Genomic DNA, 16,900 nt, shown 5'->3' with positions numbered 1-16,900 from the left:
AAAAATAAAATATGAATATTGTTTTTATCAATTAAATGCAGTCAACTAACTTTTTTAAAATTAAATTACTTCCTTATAAGTAGGAGTATTTTCTGTTTCGGTCAAAAAATACCGAAAAACTGAAAGTCAAAACGGTCAATGCTATATCTTTTTTATTTTTATTTTATTTTGTTTATTTTTTAAAATTTTCTCTTTTCTATTTATATTCCTTTTCCATTGTGTTTAAGTCATGAAGCAGAAAACTCAAACACTTCTTCAGGTATGTTACATTCAAATTTCTTCAATTCTGTTTTCTTTGTCTTTTTTATTAGTATTCATGTTCTTGCTCTTGTTTTTATCACACACTTTTTAGACTTTTCGTTATATAGTTTATATATATATATATTTTTGTTCCTATCATAGACTTGTTCTATTTTGATTTATGTATGATGTGATTATTATGATGTTCATGTTAACAGAATTGATTTTGATATAGATAGATAAGAGGAAGAAAATGGTTTTTAGTGTAGCAAGGGTAGAAAAAAATACTATTGCTGAAGAAATTATAACAGAATTATCAGTTACGGATAAAAAAGAAGAAGAGGAAAACAATTTGTGCAGTTCTTCAACTGAAATATTATCAATTGGAAGTTTGAAGAAGAAGAAGAAGCTTATTGTTCTTGATTTAAATGGACTTCTTGCTGATATTGTTTATCCACCTCCAAACCATGTTAAACCAGATGCAACCATAGCCGGGAAAGCATGTGAGACAGAGCTGTTTTATTATTTATATATTATTATTACTTTTTCATATGTTTGAATTTGAAAGTAGTTATGATTATTGTTGTGAATTCGGACTCAAATCTCACACCAATGTAAACTATGATGTGTGGAGCAAAGGAAAGTGGTAACCAATTTCAAAGTGAACACAAGCAATAATAAACAATAACAACACCTAGATCTAATCTAGTAATCAAAGTGAAAAGCACAAAACCACAAACAAAAGATAAAGGGAGAGAAGAGAGGAACAAACACACGAAAGATTGTCGACCCAGTTCGGTCCAAGTTGACATAATATGGGGGAGAGATTGATCTCTCCAATCCACTATCAATGAGTTCTTACAAAGAGATATAAATGGGTTACAAAAAATTAGCTTCAACAAGTTCACAAAGAACAACCCTAATTTCTACCCATTTTCCCAATCTCACCAATGAACAAGACACTCAATGATTTTCACTCACCCAAGGTGTTTACAATGTTTCCCAACCCAAGAGAACTCTAATCAAAGAGCCTCAACCCTAAAGTTACATCCTTTGATTTCCCAAGTTTTTCTCTCTTCTAACTCTCCTTCAAAATCTGCAAAGAACACTTATATAACAGTCTTTAGCTGTCAAAATCGTGTCACATTTTCCCAAATCGTGACATGTTTGGTGCGTACGACCCAAGGTACGACCAACCTTATATTGAAAACTTACCCAACAAGCCAAAAATCTTGTCACGTTTTCCCAAAATAGTGTCACGATTGGACACCCTGCAAAACATGCTCACTGCCTAGAAAATCGTGACACACTTGCTAAATAGTGTCACAATTCTTATCATTCTCAACTTCACAAATTTGAAGACATACACAACAATTATGAACTTTTGCTTAAAGTAATATAATTTTAACTATGAAACAGATACATTAGACACGACATTGTATCACATGTATCCCATGTTGTGTTGGAAACTGGACACACCTTTAATTTGGAGTGTGGAAGCTACATAGGTTTTTAATGATCCGACGATTACAATTGATCGACTAAATACAATTTTCTTACTCATTGACTTTGTATATGAATTGGATTTATGGATCAATCTATTTTCTAATGATTGGTTTGTGCTTCGTTTTCCTCAGTATTCGAGAGGCCTTTTTATCAAGAGTTTCTGAACTTCTGCTTTGAGAGATTCGATGTGGCTGTGTGGTCTTCAAGAATGAAGTAATAATCTTAAACAATTAATTAATATTTGCTGCTTATTGATTCAACAGCTTTTTCTTTCACTTTGTATACAATTAATTATTAGTAGTTGCTAGTACTTATTGACTCATGTGTTTTATAACTTTATAGGAAAAATGTTGACAGTGTCATTGATTATTTAATGGGAGACATGAAACAAAGGTTGGTGTTCTGTTGGGTAAGTACTACTGAGCCCTTCATCAATTTTATTTTATTTCTAAAATGTCTTTATTATTCAAATAGATTGTTCACTAAACTAGAGAATTTGTTGTGGTAGATTTGGCATAAATTTTCATAGAGTTGTTTTAGTTATGCAATCTTTTCATTGTATTTTATACCGTTTTCAGTATTAGGGATTATCAAGCTTTCAGATTTTCATTTTAGTTCCATTTTTACTGGTATCATGCTTTTAATTTACTGACGCGGTTACATTGCCAACCTTTATATTACGGCAAACTGTGGACGATACAGTCAAGATAACTGCTGCAATGACGTTGCAAAGATCTCAAAATATGTTATACTACGTCTGCATTATGGCTGCGGACTGTGATTTAAAATCATAAGTGGTATATAGCTACTTTAATCGGAACTAGTTTAATACGAAAACGCATCAACTTCGTCTGCTACATCTGTGCATTATGGAATACTAATATTATCAATCCAGATTGAATGCAGTCACTAAGATTGAATCCAGATTGCTGACATTATGGAATGTTAGATGAAATACGGACAGTTTGTGTTTTGAATTTTGAAATCGGATTTACATAAAACTTAAAATTATAACCATCCGATCTTCATATATGGCCGAGATTACAACAGTAGGAAATGCTGACTGCAAATCATGACAGGGTAAAATATTTGTCTAGATTAATCTCATTCTACATATTCTTTGACAGGATTTGTCACATTGTACTGAAACAGCTTTCAAAACTCTTGAGAACAAGCGCAAGCCACTAGTTTTTAAGGATTTAAGGAAAATTTGGGACAAGTATGATCCGAATCTTCCTTGGGAGAAGAAATATTACAATGACTCGAACACGTTGCTGCTGGATGATTCTCCCTACAAGGCATTCCTTAATCCTGTAAATAAACTAACCCTTTATATTTTTTCATTTATCAAGCTTATTTTCGGTCATTAAACATTGTTACATGGCGTAACTTATGGTTATTGTGTTGATGAATTATTGCAGCCACACAACTCAATCTTTCCGCATACATTCAGTTATGAGAATCAGAATGACAATTCATTAGGTATGTACAAAATGATCTACGTATATTTGTAAACTCCGAAGGTTTTGCTTGATTATTGTCCCTTCTCAATTGCTCTTTTAAAATTTGGCTATAATCTCACATCTTCTTAAAATAAATGAAGGCGAACAAATAGTAACATCGACATGGTATACTAAGGGTCTGTTTATATTTGTTTATATCAGCTTATCTAGTCACACAAACACTTGTGAGACGTTTGTGAAAGCTTATGACATATCCATCAGCTGTTTATCTCATGCTATGCATTATTAATAACAAAAAATGTTTTTTGGTCAGCCGCTGATGGCGATTTACGACAATATCTGGATGGACTGGCAACTGCTGAAAATATGAAGACGTATGTAGAACAACATCCATTTGGTCAAGAACATATCACTGAAACCAGCGAATCTTGGGACTTCTACTTCAATGTTTTCATTAGTCTTTATGCTTATCAATCTAAAAAGAGAAAATATGGTTTCTTTCAGTTGTAATATGATCAATTTAGTTAAACTGCTAGAATTTTTCATTTTTGCAACCTTGCATGCTTGCAGATTTGATTCCCTTATTGAGCATGGTTTTTCTCTTTTCGGGTTTGTTGTACAAGGGCTGAAGAATATTGAAAAGAAATCTTGTTAGTTGAAATTTTGCAGAAAGTTTGATAAATGAATTTGAAACATTTGTTTTGAGATGTTAATCTTACATATTTATATAATCTTACATTAAGCTGCTACCTATATATGATGTTAATGCAACTTAAGATCGCCAATAGAAGTTTCCTTAACGAAGAAATGAGAAAAAAAAATAGGGAGCTTCTACGGTGCAGCCAGAAAATTGACTTTTTTGAAAAAGTTAATTTTAATCTTAATGTTTAATTCATTTTTAAATTGTTGATGACTGATTCATGATTAATAGTAATTCATCCAGTAATGCTTGCAACATCTTGAACTTACAAATATTATTTGATCGTTGACATCTTTAACATACAAACATAGTTGATGATATTATGTGATAGTTTTAAGTGTTACACTTTGTGGGGTGTTACACTTAAAACAAAGTAGGATAAAATTAGATTAAATGTATTCTTGTTAGTCTGATGAATTGTTGATACTATGGGGACTGAACTTTTGATGTCATTGTACAAATAGTGGGGTGTTACTCACAACATTTTTGATACTATAGTATTAACTTCACCAGAAAAGTCATTTTCGTGACTTCACCATAGAATTTTCCAAAAAAAAATTTGACGTACGTAGTATTGACACTTCAAACTGAAGGCATATTTGGTGTTTGACATGTGTTAACGTCTGATATTGTCAAACCAGTGACACATATAGTCATTAAATTTATTGTTTTTTTGGTCAAACATTAAATTAATTTTATTTTTTAAAGTCATTAACTTTGTTTATGTGTTAGTATCATGTGTGATGCCCATTTTTAGGTCGGTGCTCTATAACAAAGGCTATTTCATGTTCTTTGTAAAGACCTAAAGGGTATTTCTTATCAATGGGAAACATTAAATGGATAGTAAGAAAAGTTTTTCCAACTTATTTAGGATTAATCAATATTGGCATCATCAATTTTGAAACTTTTTATTGAATGGAATCAAATTCGAAACTTGTGAACAGATGATATAAAGTGCTAAATGAATCTAATGACTATACACAACTAAAGTCTCTGTTTGAGCTAGTAACTAGAAGCCCCTCTAGCTAATAGTCATTTTGATATTTGCAAATGCACGCACGCACACAAATAATGAAAGTGTATTGGAACATTGATCTGAAGATGGAAAAAATTGGAAGGTTGGTAGATTAAACATTAAGGGTCCGTTTGGTTCGAGAGTTTTGGAGGGGAGGGGAGGGAAGGGGAGGTAAGATTTTTAATTTGAAGTGTTTGGTTCAATTTTTAGAAGGGAAGGGAAGGGGAGGGGAGGGGAGCAAATCTCTTTAAAATTTTATTGCATTGCCATAATTATCCTTAAATTAATTTCAAATCTCAATATTAACCTTGTAACAACTTTTATTATTATTAGATTATATTATTTTTGTAACAATCTTATTATTATTATTAGGTTATCTTATTCTTGTAACAATTATTATTATTTTGTTATATTTTCCTTGTAACAATTTTTATTATTATATAATCTACCACTCTTATTTGTTAGATGTACAAACCGCTCTTACTACTACTTTGTTGTTGTCAACGACTGCTTGAGGCTTCCTCCAAAGTGAATTGTGAGTAATTTCATCATCTCATTGTCTATATCGTAGTATTATTAATTACATCGTTATTGATTCGCTACTTTATTATCCTTGTTTAATCGTTATCGTTGTTGGAACTTTATTGTTTAAATTGTTGCTTTATCCTTACGGTGGCTTGTTTGTTTCATAGTGTGTTTTTTCTTATGGTATTGATCCATTCATTTGAGAGTATTGTTTTTTTTTTCACTTTTAAAATCGTTGAAGTCTTTTTTTTTTTTTGATGAAATCGTTGAAGTTTTATTATTATTATTATTATTTTATTTTAATTCAGCTTATTATACTTGTTGTTGCTTTTTTTTTTTCACAGTTAATTCACCTATCCATGTCTTGTTGTGTAAAATCTTGACCAGAATTTTTTTTCACTACACAACCTTACTATTATCGGATTAGCTGAATATAACTCGTAATCATTGAATCAAATTGAAAATGAAATTCACTAAAAACGCACATAGTTTTAAAAAAATAAAATAATTTACCATGAGAACAGAAATATACAAATAAAATTTTGCATAAAATAGCTACAGCCTACAGGCAAACGAACAGTAAAAACTCAGGACATGTTTACATTTCACATGTTCCCACTTAAAACCTCTCTCAAGCATGCAGGCCATTTATTTTATTTTTTTAAAGGCTGATGCTGGCTATTGAACTTGTTCCTGTTGGCACACTACATTATCCATCCTCAAAGCTGTGCATTATTTTTATTGATACTTATTGTTGTTGGAGTATCAGATACAGCTTATATAAAATGCAAATCTTCACTTCTAGCTAAAATAGGATAATCACAACCTATTAGTGTTTTTTTTCACTGTTAATTCACCGATCCTACATGTCTTGTTGTGTAAAATCTTGACTTTATTTTTCTGTACATTAATCTATATGCTTTGTTTCATTTTTTTTATCTTCCATATATCTATACATTAATCATGATTTTTTTTTTCTTTTTTACGTTCTGCTTTTCTTTCTATATGCTTTGTTTCATTTTTTTTTCTTCCATATATTGATCATGGCCTCGTTTATATATAAATATGTTTGTTGTAGTTTATTACATGTCTATATGTAATTGTAGTATAAGAGTTATATAAAATAGCGGCTTAAATGTGTGTTTGTCTTTGTCAGTTTCTGAAATCGTAAAAACAAACAGTTTCTTTTATTTAATTAAGTTTAAGGGTAAAACGGTAAAATACTGTTAAAATCCCTCCCCTCAACCAAACACACTTTTAATTAAAAATATCTCCCCTCCACTCCCCTCCGTAAAAATCCCTCCCCTCCCCTCCCCTCCTAATTCTCGAACCAAACGGACCCTAAGTAATTAAACTTTGATTTAGTGTTGTGTGAATTAAAAAAATAGAGTGTAGGGGTCCCATATAAAATAGAACACACACATTAGTAGTGTTTATATAGTGGTATTTAATTCTAAATACCTGATAATGATGAAAATTATTATTATTATTATTATTATTATTTATTCATTGATATCACTTCCCATAATTGTAGCTTATACTTGTTGTGATAAGATTGAGAATCCAACTGAATTTCCTATCTTTCCTTCATTAGTTTGTTTCATTGCGGGTTTGTTTCTTTTTGAACTTATCCGATTAGTTTGTTACTTGAGCTGATATGTGAGTTGCTTAATTTTTAAGTTTACTTAGTTACAAACTCTCACTATAAAAGAGAGCTCACCTAGTTCAAAAAATTACAGCAAAGAGTTCTAGTGAGTTGTCAAGAACTCTTTCTCTCTTCTCCCTTTCTTGACTTGTGTTGACGAATCTTTCCTCTCCCCATCTCCTTTTTTTTATGTCCCTTTGGAATTAAGAGTGTTCTTAAGACCATAATCCCTTTTCGGTATAATGTCATTTCAGAATTAAGAATGGTTTTAAGAGCATAGTCCCTTCGATAATTTTAAGTCCCTTCGAAATAAATAATATTTTAAGATCATAATCCCTTCCCATCGAAAATTAAGAATGATCTTAAAAATAAATTCTTCTTCGATTTTTTCAAGAAGTTAGATGTTAGAATGGTGGTAGCATCATATTTAAGTGCTGGAAATACCATATTGACATTTGGAGATGTTAAATGTTAGAATGGTGGTAACACCATATTTGAACGGTCTTAGTACTATAATAGAATGGTCACAATACCATATAATCGTGGTTTCATTATTAATTTCGAGTGGCCTTAATAGCCATATTTGAGGGTGTAATTCTTGAACGGTTTTCTACAGTGCAGTAGTTAATCGCACAGTTGTAGCTGGACTTGTTTTATCCTGGAGGCGGCGTGGTTGATAGTCTGCCTTGCACAATTTTGGGCAGTGCCACGAAACGTCTTAAAGAGAGCGACCTGGTCGTGACTCAACCTAGTAACAACTTCGATAGATGAAAATTATTTTTCAAAATAGATTTGGAAATCCAAGAATTACTTGTGACTGGGCCTAATATATATAGTGACTGGAGCGCAACCTTAGATTAGGCACTTAGATAGTCTACTTAGAATAACTGAATGTGACTTGATTGTTAATTAATTCCAACAAATGAATATATGAAATTTGAAGAATTCTTACCGCTACAAATATTTATGCAACCAAAATAGGTAACTTGCTATGTTACAAACAGATAAAAATTGTAATCTCTTAACCCTAAACTTTTTATTTTATTATTTTGGACTCAAATAAGTAACACGAATTGTTTGGACAAAAAGACAATCTCTTTGGATACGATACTCTACTTATCACTTATTACTTAGTAAACGATTTGGAACACTTGCCTAGTCCGACCATTAGTGCTCCTGAATAGTAATTTCATTAAGGGCTTCCTGCTCAGGTGGCCTTGGGATATCAACATCCTTGAGTGGAGTTATGGCGTATGGATATGAAATGGCAAAAAACCATCTCATGTATCCAGCAGCCATCTCTACACCATTTGAAGATACTGCACGTACCGCTTAGTGATCTCTTGTTTGTATTTATGGGGACCTGTGCACTCTCATGTAGAAGCTTGGGGTTGTTTGGACATAACCAAACTAGCATAGCACCCGCTCCTACATGGTCCTTATACGAGTCATCCAAAGTAAAAACTGATTCACTCGAAAATGCATGTCTGACGGTGGTCATGGTACAATCTCATGATAACATATCTAAGATCCATCTGATTTAGATGTGCTCTAGTAGGATCTGCGTCAAAATGACCCTTCAAGGTAGCAAACATCATGACACGTGGGTGTCGATCCTCCCTCTATACACCCCAAAAATCCTTGACCTCGACTCCTTGTGAGTGTAAAAATACCTAACCTTGTAAAAGTCAACAACATATAAGTCTGAGCATAAGAAACATGAACATCGATGTAAATAAATAAGCAATTAATTATTATTTATACCTTTAAAAAGTTAAAGTATTCGACCAGGTGTTTAGTCTAATAATGGGCTGCGTTTTTAAGCTCCCTAAACAAGTAAGCAAGGGAAGCCGCTACCTATGCATAATAAAAAATCAGCTCCAGGTCTCTGAAATTCTTCAAGTATGACACACACACACACACACATGTGGTGATGTTGTTAATGAAGAGTGTGACACCCACCAAGTAGAGCATATATATGTGGACAACCTGGTCTTGTTTCATCCGCATCTCTACAACATCATGATCTTCTTGTGCTTCAATTACCTCCGAAAAAACAACTTAAAATTCTCCCTCAACCATCTAAAATGTGCATGAGAACCATTCGTCTTTCTAATCTATAATGAGCCTCAACCACATCATCCTCTAACAACTCCACTATCAAATCAATTGCATTAGACCTCGAAAGAGGACCATTGTGGTCTAGGAGTATTCCTTAAATGAGGAGACGCAGCAAACATGACACATCATCAAGTGTCACTTTCATCTCCCCAATGAAAAGATGGAAGTTAGACGTCTTTTCGTACCATCTCTAAACAAAAGTAGACAACATGCCATGGTCAAGAAGAAAATAACTGACATTTTGTAGTCATTGAAGACCAATGGCTTGTATGACATCTTGAACCAATTCTCTTGCATCATATGATATTATCATTATCATGTATAACCTGCAACTTTTTGCTATTGTTCACACACTTTAAATTGGAATGTCGTTGCAAAAATTAAAAACAAAACCTTAACACCATTTTACATTAATTTAAAAAAAAAAACAACACATGTCGTATGGGCCACTAGGATAGTCATGTGGCTCCACCTCCACCTTTTCCTTGTCCTACAACTGCTTATCATCAAACGCGTTCTCCACCTCCACCTCCTTCTCGAGCTGGGACTCAAACTCGTTCTTCTGAGATAATTTGAAACTACCAGCACGGAAATATTGTTCGGATTCTAAAATCTGAACAAACGGTATTTTTGAAAGAAAAAAAAATAAGGTACGTGAGAAAGACATAGAGTGAAAATAATAATAATCACATTCTAATGATAATCTAGCAAGAAAACCAACTCCTAAAGTATTAGAGTGGCCCCGCAATGAGGTCCAACATCAAGTCCATATGAGATGCAAACATCGGCATAAACGCATCGCAAAAATCTAATCCCGATGTCATCCCAAAGAAACGAAAACTCCTTCATATCAGGATTTTTGTAACACCTACTTGTTTCACCGTTCCTTACATCATGGGACAAATATATTTAATTAATTAAACATGAATTAAACTTTAAGAATTGCTAAGGAATGCCCTCAAGATACTTTGTAGAGATCTTAAATGACAAATTTTTGTAAAAATTAGAATATTCAATATATTTGAATTTAACATATATTTGATATTTTAATAAATAATATATACTTTTTTCTTAAATAAAAAAAGAAATAATAATTTTATAATTTAGAATTGACAAAATTATACAATTAGTCCCTTAAATTAACATTGTTATCCTTTTTTATCAAAACAAAATTAAAAAATTCACTAAAAAAACTTATAAAAAAATTCATCAAACTCATAAACAAACTCAAATTTTCATCGTACAAACATAACAATTCAAATTTCATTAAAAAATCTCATAAAAAAGAATAACAATGTTGACATTTTATAACATAAATAATTAAATCGTGAAAAGTAAAAGATAAAGAACGAAACTGTTACTTAATTATAACATAAAAATGAAATCAGAAAAATAAAAAAAAAAATAACAAAGTTGTTAGATGAAATTATGTTAAGTGACGAATTGAGTAATTTTGACTTTAGAATTCTCAGATAGTACGTGGAAGCTACAAGATAGTAAAATCTTTACCTTTTTTTAATCAATTTGCATCGTTGGCAAAAACCTTAAATTACTTGCTGACAGATATTAGAACATTTTTTCTAGTTCCCCACTTTGTCGTTTGTCCTTTTGTAAATTGCAAGGTACTTTCTGTTTCTGTCATATAAATTGCAAGGTACTTTCAAAGTTGGAAGTGCTGAAAGACCCAAAGGTCAATGCTATAATCTTTATTTAATTTTTCTACTCTCTATTTATATTTCTTTGCGTTCAAGTCATGAAGTAGAAAATTCATTCCCTTCTTCTGGTATGTTTTTCTACTCTCTCTGTCTTTTTGATTAATACTCATGTTGCTCTTGTTCTTATCTTACACCTAATAAAATAATGGTATTTATTTATAATTATAGTACTTGCTTTTTATAGTTTATTTTATGTTTTTGGTTATGTAACATGATTATGTTACATTTATTTGAATATTATGTATAATATGATATGATTATGATGTTCATGTTTACAGAATTCAAGGTGACATAGATAGATAAAAGAAAGAAAATGGTTGTTGGTGTAGTAAAGGTAGAAGATACTATTACTGAAGAAATTATAACAAAATTACCTGTTACTGATGAAAAAGATGAAGAGGAAAATAATTTGTGTATTTCATCAATTGGATTTTTGAAGAAGAAGAAGCTTATTGTTCTTGATTTAAATGGACTTCTTGCTGATATTGTTTCTTCACATCCAAAGGAGGTTACACCAGATGCAACCATAGCCAGGAACTCATGTAAGAAAAATAACTCCTATTTTTATTTTTTTTTCACAAAATCACAACCCATCATATTGTTTTGGTAACTCAACCAATCATTTAGTTAAACGTTTTAACTATGAAGCACAGAGACATACACAACACTCATCCATCAATATCGATAATAATTTAAGAAAATGAGTTGATAAAGTATAATCACATTTTTTTACAATAAAATATGATCACAATTTTTTTTTAAGGGCAAAATATGATCACAATTGTTGGTCCTATGTGTTGGACATTAAACACACCTTTAATTTAAAATGTCGGTGCTACAAAGGTTTGTAACGTACAATTGATTTCTTACGCATTGACCGTGTATATGATTTGAATCCATGAATTAATGCATTTTTTTATCACATTTTTTTTTCCAGTATTCAAGAGGCCTTTTTCATTATTCAAGAGGTCTTTTTCTCATGAATTTCTGAACTTCTGCTTTGAGAGATTTGAAGTGGCTGTGTGGTCTTCACGATCAAAGTACTTTTAAACAATGTTTTAAGAACACTCGTTAACATTTTCTTAAATTAAGTATTAATAGTTGTTATTTTTTAATTCATGTGTTTTATAATTTTTAGGGAAACTGTTGACAGTATCATTGATTATTTGATGGGAGACATGAAACAAATGTTGATTTTCACTTGGGTAAGTACTTCGGAACACTTCATAAAGTTTATTTGATTTCAAAAATTTCTTCTATAATTTTCAAATAGATTGTCCTCTAGAGAATCTGTTTTGGTAGATTTGGTATAAGCCTTAGTATATACGTGCCAGGTTGTCAAAATTGAGATTTTTCTTCAGGTTGAAAGGGAATAGTAAAATCAAAAATCGTAAAATCGCAATCAAAATCAAAGAATTCTACTCAACTACTTTTGTAGAATCGATATAGGATAGTAAAATTGAAAATCGTAAAATCGCAGTCAAAATCGATAGATTTTACCAAAATAAAAATAATGCTTAATATATGTTATAAATTGCTTAATATATGTGATAAATGGCTCAAAATTTAAACTCCACAAAATACTTAGACTTAAATGACTCAAAACTTGGATGTCAAATATTCTTTAGTAGTCGTAATAATGCTAAGCAACCTAGACAAACTTGCTCCTTTATGTATTTATAGAACCAAGTACATGTACAAACCGGGTCAAAATTGACATGTTTAAAACCAGAATCTTTCAAATCATGTAAAATCTTGCGATTTTGCATGGATTTCAAGATTTTGATGCAATTTTAGTAGGATTTTGCTTATTTTGGAATTCTGCAATGAATTTGAATCGTTGAAGGTGAGTATTTGAAATTCTGCAATGAATTTGAATCGTTGAAGGTGAGTAAAGTCGCAAAATTCTGGATTTTAGGATTTAAGTCATGATTTTCACAAACAATGTATGTGTTCATTAAATCTTGTGAGATTTTTTTTCTTTTTACAATCTTGTGAGATTTGGAGCATCATGTTGAGTTATATAGCAATAAACTAATAACCACTAATGTTGACTAACCTGATTCTGACAGTCAAGCTAAAGCTTAGTATGCTTAAAGCTTGTTACAACAAAACATTATGATTATTGACAAGAAGAGAAATTGCGATTAGTGATTCACCCGTGGGAAAGAGCGTCACTTTGGAGAAAAAAGCCACCATTGGATTGAACGTTGTCTGTAGAAATAAAAGTCACCACTAATATGATCCACTCCACATGTTGGAAAAGAGTCACCACCTGATTGATCACCACTAATACACGCTATTACATGCGGATTTGGTGAAGGCGTGTCTGTACACTCGAAAAGAAAGTAGTGACGCGTGGTGTGCCAAGTGGTGGGTTGTGGCTTCGAAATGGTTGTCATGCTCGCGGGCATATTCTGAGGCGGTTAGTCATAGGGCACAGTGGTGGGTCGCACCGAAAAAGTGGCATCTAGTTTTGGCACAGCCAAAAAGTATCTAAAACACACAACAAAGAAAAACACTAAAGTTGCATAAAAAACTCTCACACTATCACGTGTTTTCCAAGCCACTAATCCCACACAAAAGACATCAACCCTTAGAGAATATCTTTTCTAACGATCACTTTATTTGGTTTCATTAAATTAGCCATAGAGAACAAGTTTTGACCTTTTACACACTCTAAAAGCTGAAAATTCGGATCCCAGGATTATCCTCTGCACCCAGTGTAGCTCCACATAAATCTATGCGTTTCACGCAGCTTGCTCGTGTGTCTAGCGCAGCTTGTAGAAACAGATCTTCTTGAAACATCAACACAGCCGCACCTAGCGCAGCAGTCCCTACGGGACAAAACGCCGTCATATTTCTCCGACATTCAACATATGATTTCAAGACACATCTCAATATTATCGGTCCAAATCGATTGCAGTCACAAAATGCTGCAGTTGGTAAATGTCAATTGCTAAATAGAGATTGGATTCTTTGTTTTTTAACTTCTAAAATCCGATAATCAACATACCGTACGCCCGATATTACAATCCATAGGAAATGTTAGACTGCATAAAATGACAGTGCATGCTAATTCTTTATTTATTGGTGCTTCCATTTTTGATTGCTTGTGTTAGACATTGGTCTAGATTAATCTCATCCTACATATTCTTTGACAGGATATATCACATTGTACTGAAACAGCTTTCCAAACTGTTGAGAACAAGCGCAAGCCACTAGTTTGTAAGGATCTAAGGAAAATTTGGGACAAGTATGATCCAAATCTTCCTTGGGAAAAGGGATATTACAATGAATCAAACACATTGCTTTTGGATGATTCTCCCCACAAGGCATTGCTTAATCCTGTAAATAAACTAACCCTTCCTTTGTATTTTTCTTCATTTATCATGCTTTTTTTCGACTATCATGTCCTAACTTATGCTTAATGTTTTGATAAATTATTGTAGCCATACAACTCAATCTTTCCTCATACATTCAGTTATGAGAATCAGAATGACAATTCACTAGGTATGTTACACAATGACTTTCATATATGTAAAGTCATAAGGTTTTGCTTGATTTTGTTCCTTCTCTTTTAACATTTAATTTGGCTTGAAATTGAATATCACATCTTTTAAATAAAGTAAACAAATTTTACATTAACATCAGTATACTATGGCCTGTTTGGATTGATTTCAATAGAACTTATCTACTGGCATAAGTACTTGTGAGATTGTTCGGGAGAGTTCGACGACTTGTTACATAAGAAACTTTCACTTTTTCAGTTTATTTTCATAAGCTCTCCAGGGTTGCTTGTGCAAACAACTTATATAGCTTATATGATATCAAATTGACTTTATTTTATCTTTTGTTATAGATATAGCTTATGAATAATCATTTACATGACAAAAGCTTAAACTACAAGCACTTAATTATAAGCCATTTATCAAAAGTGCCTGAGAAATATACGTAATTTTAATCATTTACATATGGTCTAAAACTGGTTTTTTTGCGAGTTTTGTACTTTTGATTCACTATAAATTTTGCAATCACAAAAACCAACTTGGGTTTGACTCGGTGTGATTAGCTTGAGACCTGGGAGTGAGCTCTTTATCAAGGTCTCAGGTTCGATTCTCTCCGGTGTCAATTTGGGTGGGCTAATTTATCTTCTTCAACAAATATTTTTTTACAATCACAAAAAAATGCTCTAATTGGGCATGGTCTTTTCTTGTTAAAGGGTGTACTCATTTTCATGCCTCCCAAAACTTGTTATTGCAAATGTTAATAAGTTAGTAATTACGTTAGTTTTGCAGGGATCGAACGCTAGAACTCCTGTATAGACCTTATGCTATGCATTATTAATAACAAGAATTACTTTCTGTCAGCTGCCGGAGGCGATCTACGCCAATATCTAGAAGGACTGGCAAGTGCTGAAAATATGGTGAAGTATGTAGAACAACATCCATTTGGTCAAGAACGGATCACTGAAACAAATGAATTTTGGGATTTTTACCTCAATGTTATCAATAGTATTTCTGCTTGTCAACCTGAAAAGTGAAGACATGGTTGCATATTTGATGCCCCATTTTGAGTAATGTTTTTCTCTTTTTGGATCACATGTACAAGGACTAAAGAAATTTGCAGAAAAAAATTTCATAAATTAATTTGCTAGATTGTTTTGTGATTACATATCTATATTGTTCCTAAATTGAACAGCTGTGTACTATTTGTGTTATGAAACATGACATTCATGGAAGGAATGAGAGAAAAGTAACTTAACTATTTGGCTAAACTGCATTTTTCGCTTCCTAAGTTTCAAAATGTACGATTTTGGTCGCCTATTAAAAAAAATGGCAAAAGTGACCCAATGTTTAGGGAAATATGCTCTTTTTACCCCATAACATAAGGGAAATATGATCTTTTGACCCCTTATCTTCTCAAAAAGTTGCGATTGTGGCCCCTGTTTTGGGTCTTCTCAACAATTATGGGATGAAAGGGGACAAAATTGTCATTTTTTTTAATAGAGGAGCAAAATCGCAACATTTTAAAACTTATGAAGCGAAAGATGCAGTTTAGCCTGACTATTTTTATTGATGGAAATAAAATGTAAAAGTTACATACTAATGGGATGGTTAGAAGCTGTTATTATATTACTATCTACTACAACTAATATGTCACTAATCTATATCTCCAATAATTTGTGTTATGAATCAAGATCATAATGATCGACAAGAAAGCAAGCATAGGACCGATCATGAGGGAGATACAATCATATATAATGAATATATAGATTGATAAAAGATAATGAAAATGATACAATGAGTGTTCATATATATAGAGATTAGTTGAAGTAATTAACTCTAACCAAAGCTACTAAGTCGAGTTTACCCATCAATTACCTATGATGAACTATAGCATAATAGTTTGCTTTAAGGCACCCGAAATGACGCTTTACCTCAACAATAGTTAGCTACCGTTCGTTGGTCTATGGTAATTAACTATCGATTGCATATATACATATGAACAAAAATGACACTCATACGGTAGTTTAGTACCGTAGAAAGATCTTATTGGCTTAATTGAAGAAAAAAGCATCTGTTGAGGTTAATTAAATAAAATGTCTGTTTTTATATTAGGTAAAGAATTTCTATTCGAAAGTCAACTGTCAAGGTTAGGTGGGAAATTTCAATATATTAACACATTAATCATTTGTTGAGTCCTACCAGCCTTTCTTAGCTTGCTTGAGTTTCGTATATGTTAAAAGGACTTATGTGCATCATTTAAAACTTATAAGGATAACATTTTAACAGTTACAACTACTGAACCAGAACTGAAATTTCAACTAAAATTTCTCCATGTTTAGTAGTTGTTGAAAACAAAATTCATTCCCACGATCTCACTGTTGGGACCAGAAATTAAGACAGTAAGAAATTTGTACGGTACTTAACTACGGCATGAGTTTTTTTCCTAGTATATTTAGGTTTG

The 16,900-nt window shown here is 32.1% G+C and overlaps 2 protein-coding genes across 6 annotated transcripts; both read left to right on the top strand.

The window, feature by feature from the left end:
• Nucleotides 1-229: 229 nt before the first annotated feature.
• Nucleotides 230-3,730, top strand: LOC25497549 (uncharacterized FCP1 homology domain-containing protein C1271.03c). Its single transcript, XM_024770746.2, has 7 exons — nucleotides 230-259; nucleotides 476-743; nucleotides 1,878-1,959; nucleotides 2,089-2,155; nucleotides 2,874-3,059; nucleotides 3,168-3,228; nucleotides 3,523-3,730. The coding sequence occupies exons 1-7, from the start codon at nucleotides 230-232 to the stop codon at nucleotides 3,717-3,719; spliced, it is 891 nt and encodes a 296-aa protein (XP_024626514.2). The 3' UTR covers nucleotides 3,720-3,730.
• Nucleotides 3,731-10,787: 7,057 nt separating this feature from the next.
• LOC25497548 (uncharacterized FCP1 homology domain-containing protein C1271.03c) lies at nucleotides 10,788-15,671 on the top strand. 5 transcript variants are annotated; one of them, XM_039827239.1, is made up of 8 exons: nucleotides 10,793-10,998; nucleotides 11,209-11,264; nucleotides 11,370-11,472; nucleotides 11,868-11,970; nucleotides 12,069-12,135; nucleotides 14,095-14,280; nucleotides 14,383-14,443; nucleotides 15,301-15,671. In XM_039827239.1, the coding sequence occupies exons 2-8, from the start codon at nucleotides 11,244-11,246 to the stop codon at nucleotides 15,471-15,473; spliced, it is 714 nt and encodes a 237-aa protein (XP_039683173.1). In that variant the 5' UTR covers nucleotides 10,793-10,998; nucleotides 11,209-11,243; the 3' UTR covers nucleotides 15,474-15,671. The 5 variants fall into 5 exon arrangements, with proteins under 5 accessions (XP_013447612.1, XP_024627260.1, XP_013447613.1 ...); XM_013592158.3 differs by having other exon boundaries at nucleotides 10,788-10,998; nucleotides 11,209-11,472; nucleotides 15,221-15,442; XM_024771492.2 differs by having other exon boundaries at nucleotides 10,789-10,998; nucleotides 11,209-11,472; nucleotides 15,229-15,671.
• Nucleotides 15,672-16,900: the final 1,229 nt, after the last annotated feature.

The sequence above is a fragment of the Medicago truncatula genome, chromosome 7, assembly GCF_003473485.1.
Source record: "Medicago truncatula cultivar Jemalong A17 chromosome 7, MtrunA17r5.0-ANR, whole genome shotgun sequence".
In the NCBI taxonomy this organism is placed as follows: Eukaryota; Viridiplantae; Streptophyta; class Magnoliopsida; order Fabales; family Fabaceae; genus Medicago; species Medicago truncatula.
The sequence above is the reverse complement of the archived record's forward strand: the minus strand, read 5'-3'. Positions and strand labels throughout refer to the sequence as shown.